Source organism: Beta vulgaris, chromosome 6 (genome assembly GCF_026745355.1).
Source record: "Beta vulgaris subsp. vulgaris cultivar EL10 chromosome 6, EL10.2, whole genome shotgun sequence".
NCBI classification, from domain to species: Eukaryota; Viridiplantae; Streptophyta; class Magnoliopsida; order Caryophyllales; family Amaranthaceae; genus Beta; species Beta vulgaris.
In genome coordinates this window covers 14,582,486-14,604,081 of record NC_079207.1, presented here as the reverse complement: position 1 = coordinate 14,604,081, position 21,596 = coordinate 14,582,486, and the positions used below count along the sequence as shown (strand labels likewise).

At 38.6% G+C, this 21,596-nt stretch overlaps 1 protein-coding gene across 2 annotated transcripts; it reads right to left on the bottom strand.

The window, feature by feature from the left end:
• Nucleotides 1-90: 90 nt before the first annotated feature.
• LOC104895860 (hypothetical protein) lies at nucleotides 91-3,796 on the bottom strand. Of its 2 annotated transcripts, XM_010682493.4 has the most exons (6): nucleotides 3,355-3,796; nucleotides 2,795-2,847; nucleotides 1,769-1,878; nucleotides 892-1,059; nucleotides 569-793; nucleotides 91-464 (listed from the first exon to the last, which is right to left on the bottom strand). In XM_010682493.4, exons 1-6 carry the CDS (start codon nucleotides 3,511-3,513, stop codon nucleotides 358-360), a joined length of 822 nt encoding a protein of 273 aa, XP_010680795.1. In that variant the 5' UTR covers nucleotides 3,514-3,796; the 3' UTR covers nucleotides 91-357. The 2 variants fall into 2 exon arrangements, with proteins under 2 accessions (XP_010680795.1, XP_048501812.1); XM_048645855.2 differs by having other exon boundaries at nucleotides 91-793.
• Between the last annotated feature and the right edge of the window lie 17,800 nt (nucleotides 3,797-21,596).

Genomic DNA, 21,596 nt, shown 5'->3' with positions numbered 1-21,596 from the left:
AGATTCATATATACATTGGGCTTTTTTGGTTGTTTGGGTAGCAATATTTGTCACTTTGAGGAGACTTGCTACATAGAACAGGGGAAGAAATAGCAATTCTTCATTAATCATAAGAGTTTTACTAAAGAATGAGAATACAAATTCGAAAGCATAATGCTGATCCCAATTTCCAATTCTAATGTATATCTAACTATATTTATGTAAATGCTAATCACAAATAACAGAAGAATCACTAAAAAAAATTCAGTTCCTAAACAGCTGTTTCTTGTCTTTTTCCTTTGGCCTCGTGAGAATTCACCATGCAGTTTCTGCTACAAGTTCTATAGTTTCTTCTCCATTTTCTTCAATGAACCAACATTAAACTGATATTCCAGAAAAATCTCCTTCTTTTACATCCCGCAAGATTCGTGCATCTACTGTTGTCAGTATTTGAGGTATTGACATGCCCCCAGATATGACAATTTCTGGCCCCAAAGTTTATTGAAACAAATCAGAAAATTTTGAGTTAATAAATTTGAGCAACTTTTACAAGAATTTATGAAGTTTTCCATTTCTGAGTTAAACTTACCTAGTCCTTCACGGACCGAAAGATTAGGCCTCAGAATATCTTTTGAGTTAACAAGAAACATGTCTCCTAAGTAAAGGTGGTTTGTAGGTACATAAACACAAAATAGTTCCTCTTCACCCATATTGCTTTGGAGAGTGACAGTAGATGTGATAAATGCAAGTGCATATTCTCCTACGCGTGGATGTTTGATCATAGCTACTTCTTTAAAAGCGTGCGAGTTTTGATCTGAAATAGTGACCATTGTCTTTAACTTATCAACTTAAAGATGAACGTCATGTCTCATATGAACAAGTGAACAACTCAGTGTATTAACATCATAATACCTGGTGATATTGCGGCACTAATTTGTTTCGAAGCAGAATATATATGGCTAATAAGGGGCATTTTCTTGATGAACCACTCTCCCAATTGGAGAATAGAAGCTCCTAACCATGATGACATTAATACTCCAACCAAGAAGATAAATGTGATGGATGTCATAAACCCAAGACCTGTACTCCATAAACACAATTTTTGCAAGGACAATAATCATATACTCCGATCCATAAAAGGCTATGTTCTTCTCAACTTATTATATAAGTTAAGCAAAAGTAAGTTAAGCAAAAGTTAGTCTGTGTAAGCATTCTCAAACAATGGAGGGAATAGTTCTTTGCATGAAGAGTGGACACTGGCTTTAACTCAGTGCTATCTTCAGCAGTTCTGCAAGAAATTTCAGCTAAAAAATTTTGGAGCCAACTTTTCACCTTTAAAATTATGTAAAATCTAAGTGAACTTACTACTCATGTATCAGTTTTGTTAAAGGTTCTCCTTCAATTTCTTCAACTGCAATCAGAATTATCTGTCTCCACTAGAGGGGAGCTTTTGTCGTCCAAAGAGATGAGTCTTATCAAACTGTAAAACAGATAATCGTAGAGCCATTTCGAAACCTTATACGGGAACTTCCTCCTAGCTTAGTACTCACTATTGAAGGTGGCCAGCATTTATTATCTGAACAGGATCTAAGCATAAACTATGTTAACTGTAGTCATCTACATCTACATATGATGCAATGATATCAGGTAATATCTGCACTAGCTATCACATTCTTCCTGTACATTGGATCTAGAAGGAACTGGCTAGCAACCAGAATGAAGTCACAAAAGAAAAATGTTTTCATAAGATAACACAAATATAATGCAGAAATGGATATATTAAACTAACCAAATATGTTTATTCCAAGATGTGTATAGATTGGTGAGAAGAATCCATCCACGAAATGAATAAACCACCAAGTGAAGTAAAAGGTGATGGCAATAGGAAGCAGAATCACACTGAAAAGGACATGGAAACAAAGAAATTATAGGACCAGATCCTGGCTTGAATCTGATGCATGTTCTCAATATTGAACTATTGATTATATGAAGTATATGCACCAATGAGGCAATATTTGTTACAATCATCAAACATATTCAATGGAAACTACACCTATTGCTAATTGCAGTAAAAGCAAACCATGAGCAACCAAAAGATCAAAGTAAGTAAAATTGGCGGTGTGAAGACTGACAAAAGCATGAACCAAAAGTCTCTTCTTATATGCTTCATATTATTCGTATATTGTATATAGGTTATGTAAAGACCACTTAATTTTCTTTTATATATTCATGTAACTAATGCTTTAGGACTTCCTCGAAAGTTGTAAAAATGGATCATTAACTTGGATATTTCATCTAATTTGAAGTAATCAGGAAAGGGACTACAGAGAATAAAGAAAGGCTTATGGTTGATCGATTGCGAGTGTACAAGAAGTCATGATACTTTTGCCATTTAAAGATCAATTTGAACGAGACATAAGCTATTCTAGTATAGTAGTATATATGTGACTATTAATGCCGAGCAATAGAAAGTAGTAATATTCAAAATTCAAAGTATCAATGACAATGACATTGTTCTTTGCAAAAATACTTATACTAGGTTTGTTCGTTCAAGAGTGAAGAAATTCTCGAACATTAACAAGGGTCTTATGCTATTAGGGCCAAATTTATCAGTCTCCTGTTATATCCTCTGAAATTTCACCAGCATTGCTATATTTTGAGATTGAGAAGCAATACACCAACTACTGAGAACTTATCCTATGACAAATTGAAAGTCGAAAGGCAAAGTTACAGCATCAAAATTAGTCGCCAACATTGAAGCAAAACTAAAATGCACAATGTTCAAAGGAACAATAGCTAGCAATTAGCAATTTACCTTCCACTCATGAACTTTTTTGATGCCCAGATGCGGATGACTTTGCAACATGCCTATACATTAACATTGTATGAAATTAGCTCTTCACTTCATGCATGTTAAAGAAGATCATTATATCTACTGCAATTGAAAAAGACAAAAGAAGGAAGACATTGCACAAACATTCTATAAGAAGGTCCTAAATACATTTAATACATGCTTTAGAAATTGCAAGCGTACAAAGGAATTTGGGTAGATGTCACTTTTCCAAAATGTAGGAGTTGGAAATTATGAAAACGTTGAGAAATGGATAGAAAGATCATGCATGATCACATATCAATATATCCAGGCATTTGAGTTTAGTACATTGTTATAAAACGAGCAACAATCATTCACAATGCACAAAAATTATCAACTAAAGAAATCCTTAAGATTTGTTTATGTACATATCAAATTCATCAAAAACTAGTAAAATTGTGGAGATCATCATTGGTTAACTAAATCTATTAAAAACGGCGAAAATAAACAAAGATGAGGGATTCATGAAATTCAGAGATACAAAAGGTAAAACAAAACAAGACCTCTTTGTTGGGTGAAGGGTGGTGGAAAGAAACAGAGCCAGGGGATGAAGAGGGAGAAGAAGGAGTTGAAGGTTTAGAGGTTCCATTGTTAGGAACCAATGGTGGAATTGCGACAGGGATGAGTAGCTCAAGATCTCTGTCTCTCTCTCTCGTTCCCATCTTCTTCTCTTTCTTTTCTTTCTTTTTTCCCACTCGGATGAGTTAGTTTTTTTTAGAGGAGTTGATGGGAATGAGAGTAACTAACTTTTGTTTTTTTTTTATGGGTTCTCAATTTTGTCTGTGGTCTATAGGATTAAACGAGTTGTCGTATCGGGTTGAGGAGGATTTCAATTAGGGACTTGGGTTCTTAAGGGTTTGTGATAGAGTATAAATCTATTCCTGGGGCTTCAACCATCAGCTTAAGCTTTTGGTTGAGTTGTTAGAATATGTGTATATTCTGGTGATACTTTGTATATCTTTGTATATATTTCCTAGTTAAGGAGTTTCCTATTATAGTGGATCCTCCTACTCCTGTATATTAACGTTGCCTGTATTGGCTTGTATCAGCTAAGGAAATAACACCACTATTATGGTAATCAGAGCCTAGGTCAAATTTTTTCTCTTCCTAGCCGTCGGCCATCTTCCTCCTTCGTCTCCTCTATCTTGTCTTCCATGGCTGGTGATAAGACCTCCTTTCATTCTGCCTTCTCCCTCAACATTAAACAGCATCTCCCCCTCACTCTAAACCTCGAAAATGTCCATTATTCATCTTGGGCCGAGCTCTTCAAAATTACGGCTCGTGCAAACCAAGTTCTGGATCATATTATCCCACCGACCGAACCTACGGAAATCAAAGACAAGGAATTATGGGGACGTCTCGATGCCATTGTTCTTCAGTGGATATATGGCACCATTACGGAGGATCTCATGTTAACCATCCTTGAACCTGGCTCTACGGCTCAACAAGCATGGGAACGGCTCCGCGACATCTTCCAAGATAACAAGCACTCGCGTGCCGTTTATCTTGAAAACCAGTTCTCTCACACAAATCTCGAGAACTTCAAAAACGTCTCGGCTTATTGCCAAAAGTTAAAGATGCTTTCTGATCAGTTAGCCGGTGTGGGCTCGCCGGTCTCTAATCAACGTCTTGTTCTGCAACTCGTGGCCGGACTCACGGATGCATATGACCACGTCGCTTCCTTTATACAACAGAGCGACCCTCTTCCTCCCTTCTACAAGGCCCGTTCCATGCTTATCCTTGAAGAAACTCGCAAAACCCAACAACTTGGTACCTTTGCCAATGTTCTTGTTGCCTCGGCTGACTCGGCCGATCAATCTGATGATGCATCTCCGGACCTTTTTGCTCACGCGCCTCCACGCACCCCCTCTCACACCTCCTCTCGCGGCCGCGGGAGGGGTGGTCGTGGTGGTGGCAGTAACAAAGGAGGTGGCAGGGGGCGTGGGCGTGGTCGTCATTCCTCCTCTCACCAGCCCTACCAACCACGCTACCCTCCTCCTGCTTATTATCCATATGGACCTTGGGGATATCCACCTCCCATGTATGGACAGCATAGCCCGTGGGCTTCTGCCCCATGCCCATATCCAGTAGCTCCTGCCACTCGACCCTCACATCGTCCTCCTTCTGGATCAGGGATTCTTGGGCCGCGCCCCGCTCAAGCTTATGCCACTATTAGTGAGCCCAGCACTGATTACACTGCTACGGATATAGATGCTGCTCTTCACACTATGACCTTAAATCCGCCGGATGACAACTGGTACATGGACACTGGTGCTACCTCTCACATGACGGGCGAATCAGGTACTCTTACGTCTTATTTTAATTCGAGCAATATTAAAAATATTCTTGTTGGAAATGGTAACACAATTCCCGTTCTTGGTCATGGTAGCACTACTATTCCTCACTCTCATTCTCCCCTTTCCCTTAAACATGTCCTGCATGCTCCTAAAATTATTAAAAATCTTATCTCTGTTCGAAAATTCACCACTGATAATAATGTGTCTGTCGAATTTGATCCCTTTGGTTTTCATGTGAAGGACCTTCGGACGGGGACTATTATTATGAGATGTGATAGCTCTGGTGACCTTTATCCCCTCTCTGCTACTACTCACCAATCATCTCCAGTTTTCGCCGCCCTCTCCACCACCACTTGGCACAACCGTCTTGGTCATCCTAACGCTCCTGTTTTTCAGTCCCTTAAGACTAATAATTTGATTGATTGTACTTCAAATGATCTTTCTTTTTGTCATGGTTGTCAAATTGGTAAACACATAAAGTTACCTTTTTCCCCTTCTAATAATACTACTGTTGCCCCCTTTGATATTGTTCATAGTGACCTTTGGACTTCCCCTATTTTGAGTTCATCTGGTCATCGCTATTATGTATTGTTTTTGGATGATTTTACAAATTTTCTTTGGATCTTTCCCCTTCACAATAAATCTCAAGTGTTGTCTACTTTCATTAACTTCCGTCAATTTGTTCACACTCAATTCGAACGTAAAATCAAAAGTTTTCAATGTGACAATGACCGTGAATTCGACAACTCCCCATTCCAAAAACAATGCGCTCAACATGGCATGTATTTTCGCTTCTCTTGTCCCTACACCTCTTCTCAAAACGGTAAACCGGAACGCAAAATTCGCTCTATTAATAACATCGTCCGCACTCTTCTACTTCATGCCTCCGTGCCTCCTTCCTTCTGGCCTCACGCCCTCCACATGGCCACATACCTCCACAATATCCTTCCCAGCAAAATCATCTCCTTCGCCTCTCCCACACAAATTTTGTATCATCGCCAACCTTCTTATACACACATCCGTACCTTTGGATGCCTCTGCTATCCTCATCTTCCTTCCACATCCATCAACAAACTCCAAGCACGTTCCCTTCCTTGCGTGTTTCTTGGTTTTCCCTCTAATCACCGTGGGTATAAGTGCCTTGATCTAAGTTCTAATAAAATTATAATATCTCGCCATGTCACTTTCAATGAGCATGCATTTCCCTTTGCATCTCTTCATCAGCCCAAACCTCACACCTATCAATTCCTTGACTCCCCTCAGCCCACGCCTAACTCTCCACTCCACACGCCAGCCCAGCCCACAAATCCCTCCCCTTCTCACACTTCCGCCCAGCCAACCAACCCACCCCCACTCCACACGCCAGCCCAGCCCACCACTCCAACCCAATTCCCTTCTCCTACCCAGCACTCCACATTACACACGCCCGCCCAACTCACAAATCCAACCCAATTCCCTTCTCCTACCCAGAACCCCCCCTTACACACGCCAGCCCACTCCCCCTCTTCTAACTCCCCAGCCCACATTTCTCCTACCCAGCCCACTTCACCCTCTCCCACTCCATCCCCAACCACGGCCCAAAACACCTCTCCTCCCACTTCCCCATCTTCCTCCACTCCCTCTGCTCCCTCGGCCCACTCTCATTCCTCCCCTGCCGAGCCCCACAGCCCCCCAGCTCCTTCTCCTCCTCCCCACTCTCCCACTCCACCACCCTCTGCCCCGTCTCCCGCTCACCGCACACGGGCCATCCATGGCATCTTCAAACCCAAACAAATTTTCAGTCTTTCCGCCACTACATCATCTCCCTCTCCTCTTCCCTCCTCCCCCATTCTTGCTCTCCATGACCCGAATTGGAAATTGGCCATGACTGACGAATATAATGCTCTAATTAAAAATGAAACGTGGGAACTTGTCCCTCGTCCCGTTGATGTGAACATTGTCCGATGTATGTGGTTATTTAAACATAAATTTCGTTCTGACGGTACTCTTGAGCGGCACAAAGCCCGTCTTGTTGCTAATGGCAGGTCTCAGCAGGTTGGGATTGATTGTGAGGAGACGTTCAGTCCTGTGGTCAAACCTGCAACTATTCGCACCGTTCTATCCCTGGCTCTCAGTAAGTCCTGGTCCATTCATCAGTTAGACGTTAAAAATGCTTTTTTACATGGACACTTGCAGGAAACAGTATATATGCATCAGCCGCCCGGTTTCCGAGACCGAGCTCATCCTGACTATGTTTGTCGTCTTCGGAAATCTTTATATGGTCTTAAACAAGCCCCCAGGGCTTGGTATCAGCGGTTTGCCACGTACATTTCTTCTATTGGGTTTCATCATAGCCAGTCAGACCACTCATTGTTTATCTATCGCCATGGCCCTGATGTTGCTTATCTACTTTTGTATGTGGATGATATTATTTTGACTGCCTCCTCTGATGCTCTCCGTGCTTCTATCATGTCTCATCTTAGCACTGAGTTCGCTATGACTGATCTTGGTCAGTTGAGTTACTTTCTTGGCATCTCTGTTACTAACATCGCAGGTGGTCTGTTTCTCTCCCAACGCAAGTATGCTGAAGAAATTTTGGCTCGTGCTCAAATGTCCTCATGTAATCCATCGGCCACCCCTATTGACACTAAGGCCAAGCTCAGCGCCTCCTCTGGTCCTTCTGTCACTGATCCCACTCTGTTTCGTAGCCTGGCAGGTGCTCTTCAGTATCTCACCTTCACCAGGCCCGCCCGATATATCATATGCTGTCCAGCAGATCTGTCTCTTCATGCACGACCCACGTGAGCCTCATCTTCATGCTCTAAAACGTATTCTCCGGTACGTTCAGGGCACCTTACATATGGGATTGCATCTCTACTCCTCACCATCCACCCGTCTGATATCTTATACTGATGCTGATTGGGGTGGGTGCCCTGACACTCGGCGCTCCACCTCTGGTTATTGTGTATTTTTGGGTGATAATCTCATATCCTGGTCCTCTAAACGCCAGGCTACATTATCTCGCTCCAGTGCTGAATCTGAGTATCGTGGTGTTGCTAATGTCGTTGCTGAAACATGTTGGCTTCGCAACCTCTTATTGGAGCTTCACTGTCCCGTGCGCCGAGCTACCCTTGTTTATTGCGATAATGTTAGTGCGGTTTACCTCTCTGGCAATCCTGTACAACATCAGCGCACTAAACACATTGAGATGGACATTCATTTTGTTCGCGAAAAGGTCGCCAAAGGCCTGGTTCGTGTCCTTCATGTTCCCTCCCGTTATCAGTTTGCCGACATCTTTACCAAAGGTCTTCCCCGACCTCTTTTTGAGGAGTTTCGGTTCAGTCTCAGCGTCCTCCCTCATCCCGCTTCAACTGCGGGGGCGTGTTAGAATATGTGTATATTCTGGTGATACTTTGTATATCTTTGTATATATTTCCTAGTTAAGGAGTTTCCTATTATAGTGGATCCTCCTACTCCTGTATATTAACGTTGCCTGTATTGGCTTGTATCAGCTAAGGAAATAACACCACTATTAGTTTGGTCCCTTGTAAATTTCTTTGAAATATAATAGATATTTTATATTTTCTCCTTTTCATATTACTCGCTATAATTTTTAATTCACCAATTCTTAGATAATTTTTGGAGAAAAGAGAGGTAGAGTGTAAAAAGAAAAGGAATCCATGTGAGAAGAGAGATAGAGAGAGTTTATTGCCCAAAAAGGAAGTGTAGCAAGTAATGTGAAACTTCCTACAATGAAAAGTGTAGCGAGTATTATGAAACGGAGGAAGTATATCTATACCTATTAAAAAAGCCACAAGAACACTTAGCTCCTTCTTATTACACCTATGACCCACTGACCACTTGTCATCAGACTTAAAACACAATCCTCTTTCTCTTTTGTGCTGGAGCTCTTTTTCACTCAGCCTCCTAATTTATCCATATGGCTTGGCTATGGGTATTTGTGTTTTGGGCTGGGTTGGGGATGCTACAGATGGTGAAGAAATGGATCGGCTGACTTGGTTGATTTTTGTGAGTGGTAGGTTTGTGTTTTGGCTCGGGTTAAAGGCTGGTAATATAGGTTGATTTGGGTGTTAGGTCCGTAGACAAATATATACGTTCCAGGGTTTCCATCTCCTACTGGGATTCTTACACAACTTCTCTTCTATTTAGGTCACCAACTCCATGGCATGATCCAGAGTCCTTGGCCCAAGAACCCGCATCTCATTTTTTTTTTCTCATCCTTCAGTTTACTAGTGCATTGGCCTGGCTATACTTTCAGGAAAATCATCCAATAGGGCCATTAGTTCAATGAACCGATTTTTGTACTCCTTCACACTCCCCTCTTGGGTTCATTGACTGCTCCTATAGAGACCCCACAGCGGAGTCCCTGAAGTGGTGAAGCATCATTGCTTTCATCTCCAATCACCAAAGAATCGGTCGACACCTATTCTCCTAGTGGAACCATAATAATGGCTTCCCATCAAGTGCTACAACGGCAGCCTCCATCTGTTCCACCGCGTTGAGCCTATAGAAGCCAAAATATCTCTCCGCCTATAGAATTCAGCCGTCAGATCTAATTTCTTCGCCTTCCAATTTCCTCCTCCCTTAAAACCACCTTCGTACCCCTCTACGTCTCCCATGTCAAATCCCCCTCCATCTCCCCATACTCATCGTAATTCTGGAATCCTTGCCTCGGTTCCTCCGCTCAAAATCCCTCTCCTTGTCTCTTCCTCTAGCATACCCCCTTCTCACCTCCGGTGTACCCGATCAGACGAGTTCCTCCTCGATCCTTCCTTTCCATCCACTTTTTCTGCGAGTTTTGCCATATCCTCGCCGATCTTCTTACGGGGTTTCTCCAGGCTGTCAGCAATTTGAGTTGACAAGGTCTGTTGCATGACCCCTATTGTTTGTTCTACAGCCCGTGCTACTTCTTCGGTGAGAGTAGCACGCAGATCCACCAAGCCCTGCTCTAGTTGTTCGATACATTGTATGTGTGTGGTGCCTACCATTGTCACTCACTCTATAATACCATCACTCTGACACCAATTGCTAAGACCGGAGGTCCATAAAAGGTTAAGCTAGGTAAGAAGCAAGCAAGATTAGGCAACCAAGGATAGATTATCTCTATTATATAAGGGAAGAGAGGTGGGACACCAAAAATTATAAATCCCATTATACCCTTAACTAACAAAATACAAATTCACCCCTCTTTTACCATTATATTCTCAATTAACAATCACATTTATAACATATGTTATTTATTGGTCCTAAAAAAAATACAATAAACGTTCTGAACAATTTTTCATACATGTTATTACACAATCGAACTTTTTATTTGTTTTCGCACGCGTCGCGTGCATATAAGACTAGTTGTATATATAGCAAGTACACAACAAACTCACTATTATAATTCCCTACTATTCGAGAGGTAAGGTCTCTTCATAAACAAGCCTCAATTCATACTAATTTCTGGATGCCTTTACAGTGGTAGAGATCGTTTTATTTATACACATAGTCTCTACTCTCTCACTAGCTTATCTCTCTCTAACCACCTTCTAACAGATTTCTGACAGCTTGACAGAAAAAATTTGCAGGAGGAAATCTATCCTTGAATCACTCAGGTGCTGCCATATATGACCTCATGAATGCTGCCCTTTTTACCCTTTGTAAGAATAGTGCCTTGAATGGTGCCTTGAAGGTGTTTGGTAGAATGCGTGAAGAAGGAATGACATAAGGCTGACTTTGAATGCACATATCTTATAATCTATAAATGGTTTTGATGTGATTCAAATTGGAGGTGATAGCTTGTTCTAAGAGCTTTCCAACGATAGGTCATATGCCCAATTCCGCTGAGAAACGAGAAAGTTATGATCGTTTTACGAAGAGCTGACCGCGACTCGCGGTTTTGTGGATAGATTGCGACTCGTGTTTTCATTAATTGTTATTAGATGGGTTAAATTTTCGATTTACCCTTAGGTCGTTTATGCGACTAAGATAGTCTATATATAACATATGTAACTCTGTATTCCTAAGGTCATCATCACCATCAATAAAATATTCTCTCTGCCGTGGACGTAGCCAAATTGGTGAACCACGTAATTCTGTTTTCTGTTTTTATCGCTTTTGAATTCGTTATTTGTTTCTCTCTCACATCCGTTATAACACCCTTGACTTTGGGCCTTTTAGAATATGTATGTATTATGGGCGGAACTTGTGAGGCCTTAGTAGAAAGCTCACTTCTCGTCTCAAGGGATAAATACCAAAGATCAACTATAGAAATTTTTGATGTGAATAGCAAACTTATGATTACTCCGATGACTTTGGATGAAAACTAAGTCCAGATCATGGAACCAAGAAGATAAAAAAATAGCATATATATATATAGGATTTTGGTTGATAGTTGGTACTTTACTCTATTTTAGCCCATGTAAGGCCTGATACTGTTTAAGCAGTAAATATGGTACTAAGGAAATAGGATTTAGGTAACGAGCTGATACTAATGAAGAGTTAGTCGACTACACTAATATTACATAACTTGCATTAGTTCTTCAGATGATCATAAAAATATGCTAGCATGCATATTTCTGTTTAGGTTAAAAAATTATATCATAGAATTTCTAGAAGCAACACGCAGAAGCACTTTCTTCAGCCAAAGCACGATATATGTCAGGGAATCGAGCAGTTTTGTGTAGAAGGATTCTGCAGGATTTGAGCCATCAGTTTGCAAGCGTATGAATGCTCTGATGAATAATCTGTTTGCAATTGCCATGACTAAAAATCAAATCTTTCATGCCAGGAGCAAGTACATTTAGATTCTTCATCTCATCTTATTCGCAGTATATTGAACAATGTAAGTTTGATAGTCAGCTAGCAGATATGCTTACCAAACGACTTTATTGAACTTTAAAAAGCTCAAGAAAGTATTGAGAATTGCAAGCTAAGAGCTGAAATCTTTGAGAAGTAACTTGCAATTCATATAGAACACGTAAAATCAGAAAGAATCGTTTTAATAAAATCAACATTGTCCATGCCTTGTCTTGTGAACAAATTGAAGTAGAAGGAGCGTCATTATTTACAATGATTTCTAGATGTTCCCTGATCCTGACCCCCCATTAAACTTCTGTTGTCTTTAACAGGCAACAACTTAATAATTTGGATTCAGAACCATATAATGTAGAGTTCTTTGTATCCTTGCATTTCAGTATTAGAATGAGTGGTATGTTTTTTTTTGGTAGACAGAGCTTTTGGTATCCGTTATCCAATTTTCGCACTTTCGCCTGTAAATAGAGAGGCAGTGCAATTGGGTTTTTGTAGGATTCACTCCAGATAAGGTTGTAGTTTAAAGTACATAATTCCATACATGCATTTTGCAGCTAATCTCAAATGTCCTCTTGGTCAAAAAAGATTCTGAAGGACACTAGTCTTTTTTTATCTGAACAATATTAGAGAAAAGGCACAGATTTGGTTCATTGAATGTTGAGTTTTGTGTAATGAGAAAAAAAACATGTTTCTTTCCCCTTGTATAGCTGTATTGCTTCCCTTTTTTTACTGACTTCTAGATGACTAGATGTACAATCTTACTTGAACTTCTTCTATCCAATGGTGTGAACCAAGGGACTTAAATGTAGACCTGACAAATGATGTGTGCCTTAGAGCAACTCCAGTGATAGGAAATCAAACCATTCTCTGCCAATTTTCGCAAAATTCAGCCGTCTTAGAGCATTGGAGGAAAATATATTGATCTACTAAGCTGACTTCCCATGACAATTCAAAAGAAAAAAGGAAAGCAGTAAAGCAGATTGAATAGATGATTTGGGACTGATTGCTATGTGGCTTGGATTAGTTACCTGTTTCTTACTTTGTTGTACAGAGTCTGTTTGATCTTATTTACCTATATCCCCGTAATGATTTACAGATATAAACAGAGTTTTTGCAACATTGCCTAGTTTTCTCATTCACATTGAAGGATTGCATCTCTTGATGCCCATCATCCACCAGATAGATGATGTGTTGAAAACCATGTGTTCCATCCTCATTTTCAGCTCCTCTTACATCATATCTGATAATCTGTATACAATTCAGATCATATTATGTTTGCTTCTTGGAAGCCTACGAAACAATTGGACCTTTTTTTGACCCAAATTGAAAGTTTAATCTTGTCTAAAAGTCTAACCTGATCAATTTGTTAGATTTATCCAGAAATAGTGTGTGTACTTATTTAATTTGTCAAAAAATATATATCGCTTCTGCAGCTACATTATTGTACCAGCTATGCCAACTAAACTCGAGTGAAGTTCAACTGTTCCGCCTAATGCCATATGCTCTTGTGAGTGCTTGAGTTTCTAAATTCGAATTTACCTCTTTTAGTTGCTTTCTTGTATTATCAGTTTGAGTAACTCTTTGTAACTCGCGCTGTTTCAGTAATGGGTGAGGGCTATCATCACGTTATGACATTTCAAAAAGATGCCCATATTAATGGAACATGACTACATTGAATTTTAACTGTTTTGAAGCATAAAAGCCAAGGGATGCCTGCTCTCATATTTATATGGACCATTTGCTGTTGGAACTGCTAATATTGGCTAGCATATATTAATTGATTCCAAAAACTCAGACATTGCTCAATAACTTGTTAGTTTGTGGTTAATTGTTACATTAGCTAGCATATGCCTAAGCTCTATTGTACTGTTTGCTGCAAGTACCAAATGTTTGTGCATTTCTTCTTTTTTTTTGGAAGAAACGCGTTTCCTCTTTGAGAAGTAGAAGAGCTAAACTGTTGATGATACAGAATGGGGGAGTGCACTTTCTATTATGCTCTATGTGATGATTGACATGTAAATGGTGAACCTGAGTTTCTTTTGTTGATCCTCTGCTGCATCCTGAACAGCTTCTATTATCACTAAATTTTGGTCTCGGAATAAGAGTGCCCCTCGTGCAACGAGGTTAATTGAGTATGCTTTTGTGCCTTTGTCTTAATATGCATGCCAGATCATTTTGGGACTCTTAAAGTAGAATAGGGAGCATCATAAAGGTAACATATTTGATCAGATTAGGAGGTTGTTGATCGTGCTTTAGCATGTCACACATAAGTTGGTGGAGTGGGGTTACTATGTCTTCACAATTTTGGAGTCTATGGGTGTGCCTTGGACGTTTGATATCATATATTTTGTACAAAGACATCTATCTGACGAGACCGGATGTCGCCAGTCTCTGTAGCAGTCATGCTATAGTGAAGGTAATATCGTAGTTGATGTTGAATAAGATTTTAAGATACTATAACTAGTGAAATTGGTGATAACACAAGAGACAAGATTGCTATTATGAATTCCTTGTCTATGTAATTATACATGGCAAACCAGAAATCAGCTGGGGCCTGGTAAGTAACAAAGTACCAACACAGCAAAGATAACATGATCTTTTTGCTTTTTGTTTTAGTACCAGTGGTACTCTGCCAGAATTTAGGCACTATGGATTATCTATGCTGCTACTCATCGTATTGGAATTCTTTTTCCTTTTGCCCCCCTTCTCTCCATTTGGAGTGAGTTGGAATTCGGCTTAATGATTCTCAATTTCTAACACAGCTGCGTAATGGAAATAATGGTCCCATGGAGCTACAATTTTTTTTCCTTAGTGGTTAATAATTGATTTGTTCTTGTGCTTCGGAGCTGTCATAAAATATCTTATGCACGTAGTCAGACAGGGTGCTCTGAAATGTGGCCCCTTCATGAAGTGGCTTAAAGTTATTCAGGTTTTGAATCAGATCAGAGTTTGCATTCAATATATGAATAACTATTCTTTTGTTGAAGGGAGTGTTGATGGATTGGAGTCTGATACTACGAAATCTTTTATCAGTACCTTTTAGTTTTAGCACAATAATGACATGCAGCTGTTTGTACTTGGTAGAGTTTGTGGACTTTAAGATTTACCTCAGTTTGGTTTGGACTAGTTGTGGCATCAGATATTGATACTGAAGACTGAGGTGCAAGAGTTGATCCTCTTGAAATTTTCTTATTATAATATGATTTTATGTAGGAGATCGGAGGGTGTATATTGGTCTATGTTGCGTGATAAAGTATTTATTATAAAATTGTATGATTTCTTTAATTAACCACGAATACTTGTCTCATATATTTGGTACTAACATGGTATAGACGTTTGGCTCTTCACTTTGGAATAAATACAAGCAAGATTTTTATATAATTTCTAAGACTAATACTTGTACTAGCATTTTCAGGCAATATTATATAGCATAGTAATAAATTATGTTATCACTGAATTTGACAATGTATGTATTTCATTATACTTGTTTGATATACTTGGAACTTCCCCCACCTCTTTTTTTATGAAATTGGCAATGCCAAGATGATGAAATTGTCACCTAACAGGCTAACAAGAAGTTTTTGATTCTGGATAATTACACGTCCCAAGACCTTTCGGAGTTCCTTACACTAGATTGTTGCGGCTTAGATTTTGTTTTGATCTAGCAACCAAAGTCTTGTAGTTGGGCTGAAAACAATCTTACAAAGTGGCTCTTTCAGGGTAAGATATTGGAAATGGCTACCACATATTGACAAAGGTACATTAGACGTGGAGGTGAACATAATATACAACTTGGAGGCTGTTCAAGGACATAATCAATTCTTTGTTATCTTATTGGAAGTAAACTTTTTTTTTACTATAACAATACTCATTGAAAGCTTTTCTATCATAAAACTTTTGGACGCTTGAACTCTAAGTTTCATTATGCTAGATCAATCGTATGCCTCTATATGTACAGATGATTGAATATGTGTGTCACTTTTGAAAGAAACATGTATTACTTTTACTGTGTTAAGCTATCAAATTTTAAGATAGTGATGCAATACATATCTAGCATTGGCTAGAACAACTTATAATTCGTGTCTGTGCTTTAATTTGAGGTTTAAGGGCTACTTGTCACATGTTAATTAGCTTGCCCTTCCCCTGATTGATAGGACGAAACTACACTAGGTTACTCTGTAGCTCAAAATGTCGAAATCTTCGACCAATCAATGCTCTGCCACTAATTCTAGATTAATGAGCAATAATTTACTTGCTACTGTATAATAGTTTAAGCAACTCATGTATTGGAGATACTATGATTGTTTATTAGGGATTTGATTAAGATTAAGCAGGAATCTTTGCTTGTGTTGCAATTTCTGCCTGCATTGAACGTAGATATGCTCTGTACAAATGAAGGATGCAGCCGAAAATAAAAGCTATTAAGCAACAAACCAGGTCTGGTGTCCCAGATTGAAAAGATGCGCTTTTATCCTACACTTTTTGTAACCTCAAATGGACATCTATAGTAAGACTATAACTATCATATTTTTTGTACTATCAAGTTTTAAAATACTATGTGAAAAGAAAGAGCATGAAACGCATGAATGCTGCTACTTGTGAAATTTGGATTGAATAAGTTTGAGTTTTTTGGGCTTCCAAAAGGTCAAATTTACCCTCTCTTTCCCTTTTCTTTTGGCCCTTTTGTCAACCTTTGTAGGCTTTTGTTGGGTTCATGATGGACAGAGAGGACACCAGTGTAGTGCATCTCAATGATGGTTCCTCCCTTTGGTCCATTAAGTGCTTCCGTTAATAGGGACCTCTTACCACTTACTTCCCTCTGTTCTCTTTCTTGTCTATACACTCCATACTTCGACACTATTTTACAAACTGCACTTTGACCATCATTTGTGATTTTACTGATTTATACATAAAGAAAAGATATAAAGTTTTTAATGTATTTTGATTTTGATAATTAAAGATATTAATTTTCAAAATTCTATGTTGACAAACGAGAAAGTCGAACAAGCTGTTACTTCAAAAGTGACTAGCTTTAAGCCGAAAAGTCGGGACTAACTAATGGTCCTTATTAAATCATAAACTCGGCCGGATCAGTTCTGCCCCAAGGCTAAATCAGACTAAAGACTATATTTTGGACCTAAATTTCAATGCCCAATACTTGGAAACGGGCCGAAATATCCTGTTATAACTCGGGTTTTTTCCGCGACGGGTAGAGACCGAACTCAAGTTCAGCTATTGGGATCATAGATTCCATCTTTCATGACTTCATTATGCAGAGCCGAGTACACTGTTAAGACAGTTTAGTGGAGAAATACTCAAAAGTTTGTACGAGACTTCATCATGGCAAAGGAAAGCTATAGTTTCCAAGGTTTTCCTCGAGCAAAATGCTTAAAATATTTTCGTATGTACATAGCATAATCTTGGACAGTAGATTATTTTAGAGATTATTTCGAGGTTCCTGTAATCCCAAAATGTTGTCTTGAGGATTTTAGCCGCTTTTGTAAACCTATATGGTCTAGACAGCCCCGGCTTGAACATATGGAGCCTATACTAATATTGAAAAATAGGCCTTTATATAAACAAATTCGAATAAACCACTAAAATATGTAAGTAAACCAAATAAAAAACATGCACCAAATTAAATTTTTCTCTCCAAAATCTTTTGATTCATTCCATAAAGATCTTAATTAGAGATATTCGTAAACATGTTGACTATCAATTTCAAATATTTTATGTTTAAAGATTTTTTGGCCTGGCCTTTTTGCGGGGAGGGTTGGTGTGTGAGGGGTTTGGTATGTGTTCCACTCATCACATTACAAGTTATTCGTATATGGATTCAAGATTTTTGATATAGATTTATATATATAAGATCTTGGAAAAATCAAATACTAAGCTAACAAGTAACAACTGAAGCGTAAGCTTTGGGAAAATTGGTGTATCTTCAAACTCCCAGTCATTGATTACTGTGAAAGAAAATTGAGTATATCTTTGGCTTGTTGATCGAAGTTCGTAGATTTAGGTCCGTAATAATTGTGATCTATGTATAATGCTTGTGATTTGCGAATTAAAGATGACCTTGATCACACAATTTTTTTTAAGATGACTTTTATGCCCTTTTACATTTTAAACTGTAGTCCCTTTATTAAAGTATCAATCTTAATGGCAATATTATATATTAATACAAGAAACTGTTTGATTGATACTAGAAATTGTTTAATCGGTAATTCAGATGGAATCAAAAATGTGATCCTATAGTGTAAAAATGGGGTTGAGACAATCTCGGATTTATCAAAGAAAAATCTATCATCTTCAAGTTCTTTTTGCTTTGTTTAGTCTTGTAAGTCAAATGTTGGGTTGATGAGACACACGTTTTTGGTGATCACCAGTGATGGATCCCTTTGTTTGGTCCCTTAAAGTGTAGTGTGTACACCTTACTATAACCTTTAGTCCCTTTCGTTGTAGCAGCTAACGCCGCGCTTGGAGAGATTTCGCATTATGTCTTCTGTAACAGGGTTGATCTAACAAATGAGTAATATAATTATAATGCTTGAATTTTCTCTAGAGTGCAGAGTGGAAGGCTACTCGAGGAAAATGATAGAGTATAAATCTATTCCTGGGCCTCAACCATCAGCTTCCTTGCGCTGTACGGGTTTACTCGCCGTTGTCTAAGGAGTCTGACATGTGTGCGAGTCAACGGGCGAGTAAACCCATACGGCGCAAGGAAGCTGATGATTGAGGCCCCAGGAATAGATTATACTCTATCAGAAAATACTAGTAGGACATAACAAAATGCCTTATGTCACCAAGAAGTGTACACTGTTATTTGTTGATATTTTGGCACCTTGTTCCCTCGGGCTTGGATTGGGTTTTCTAGGGCCAAAGCATGTAAAACAAGAGGACCCAATTTTTTTTTTTTAATTTGTCATAATCATGGCATCATTTTAGTTTCATGCTATGAATTAAAATTCCACCAAAGCTCATCTCAAAAATAAAAAAAATGGAAGTGAATAAGAGCTCTTTCATCTTTTTCTTTCCTCACTAAGCAAAAAGTGGGGAGATGTATTTATCTCGTTTCTTTATCATTTAGATTTCTATTTCATAATCTGGGCCAAAATCCCAGTTACTAATTAACCCAACCTTTTGAACTGTAAGGAGTTAATTTAATGTGAAGTGAGTGCAACAAAATAATTTATGTGTTTAATGTGAAATGAAGTGAGTGGGAACTGGGCATGTTGGTTTTCAATCTTTTGTGTAACATTTTTTTAATCTTTTTATATAATTTTTTTTTAGTATTTTACATTTTTATTGTATTATTTATTAGGGATGGACATGAGTTCAGTATTATAATCAATCCTATTGGATCCGACTTTAATTTTAGGGTTTGGGTCAAACTTTTTCTAGACCCTAATATTTTGGGTCCTGGCCTGGGTCCAAATGAACTTCTATTCGAGACACATGCTCTACTCATACCCTACACTTGGACCTTATATTCACTTTTGTGTTTTAGAAAAAAACCATCATATATATCCTAAAATTTCAATTTTTTCATTTAGACCAATACCCTATACCCTACATATCAAAGACACTATCGAAAGTCAAGAAATATAAATGATATTAAAAATTAAGCAAAAATAAAGGAAATATGCTAGGCCTTATACTCGGATCTTAGACCATGTGGACCCTAAGGGTCTAGGTCTGGGTCCAGCTTTTCTAGACTCTTAGGGTTCGGGTCAACAAAAATTTTAGGGTCTGGGTCTAGGTCTAGTCGGACTTGACCCAAACCCTACTCATGCCCATCCCTAGTGTTTACCTCTTTATTGAGGTTTTATTTTCCATTAGAATGTCACTGCAAGTATTATGTTCAGCGGGTTGGTTAATTATCTCACAATCAACCCTCTTTAAGGAATGTTATTGAATAAATAAAAGTAGATTTCCTACCAAGTTTTAATTGAATTTTCACTGTCGTCCATATTTACGTTATGTATTGCAATTTACATTAAAATCCCCTCTTCCCACTAAGAACATGTCGATTGTCTCGAATTCACTTATGACTGTTGTGGCTGGTTAACCCTCTCTCGTCGCTATTAGGCAAAAGTGTCTCTTCAAATATACAACGTGACTCGTGCTCATACGAGCCAGAAATACCGATAAGGTCATACTGCACACGGCATGCACCTTGCCGCTAAGCTAAAGTTGAGCATGGACTGGATGGCATGAGGGCTAGCACTACCATCAATCGACGTCATTTTCAAAAACATCACACGAGCAGTCGAGTAAGATTACGATGTAATATTTATGGCACCTTGGTCTAATTATATAAGTACAAGTTAGGGATTTTTCAACCACACTAGTAAAAACATATCCAAATAGACTGAGTAGGATGTTGGATAATCCAATAGACTAGGTGTTTATCAAAGTTCTAATTCGATAATTTAAGTTTGTGAAAGTATTAGGTCAGACCGTCTGATCAAATACTTACTGTCAGACGGGCTGACCCAAATGAAAAAAAAAAACCAATCTCCTTCACGCATCATCATCATTTGTCAGTTCATGGCCGCGCCCTCGAATATATTAGAAGTTCAACCTAATGGCTCGTCTTATTCTGTCAACTCTTTCATCGACTCCCATTCTTATTGACGATATTCGATCAACTGACATCAATCCGTGTCTCCGTTCTTACGAAGTCTCTCTTCTACGTCTCATACTCTCATCCAAAAAATCTGCTATGATTGCTCTGTTTTCATCAATGAAACTGGTTTGTTTTTCACTTTCTCTTTCTTTAATTCTTATTTATTTATAAATTTCTATTTGTTTGTTTTTCACTTTCACTTTCTTTAATTCTTATTTATTTATAAATTTCTATTTCTTATGTGGAATATTCTGGATAAACTCAAGGAGTAACAAGCTGAACCAATTGCGAATAACCAGATCTTCATGAAATTCTTAATCTTAGTCTCCATTCTTTTTCTATTTTTTATTTTCAGTTGGTTATTTTTTTGTTTCAATTGGTTATTGTTTTGTTTCAGTTAGTTATTGTTTTATTTCAGTTGGACTTTGTTTCGTAATATGTGTACCAACTGAAAGAAATAACGGACCAACTGAAAGAAATAATGGACCAACTGAAATAAATAATGGACCAACTGAAACAAATAATGGACCAACTGAACAAAAATTGAAACCAACTGGAAAAAAATTGAAGATGTCAAAAATGAAGCAGTATCTTTCTTTAAATTGCTCTTTCAGGAAGAATCCCCCATCAGACCAACTTTCTCAAACCTGGAATTCAGGAAACTTCTCCCATGGCAATCCGCGAAACTCACTGAAGCAGTTCACATGAAGAAATTGACCAAGCAGTATCTTCATGTGATAGCCAGAAATCACCGGGACCAGACGGATTTAACTTCTATTTCATAAAGCACACATGGGAAATAATTAAAAATGACTTCTATGTGATCGTGGAAAAATTCTGGGCTTCCGGTGTCCTCCCAAAGGGCTGTAATACGGCCTTGATAGCTCTCATTGCAAAAGTCAAATCTCCCTCCGGATTCAAGGATTACAGACCAATAAGTATGATTGGTTGCATTTATAAAATTATACCGAAGATACTTGCTCGGCGTCTTCAAGCTGTCATGGATCATCTCGTCAGCCCA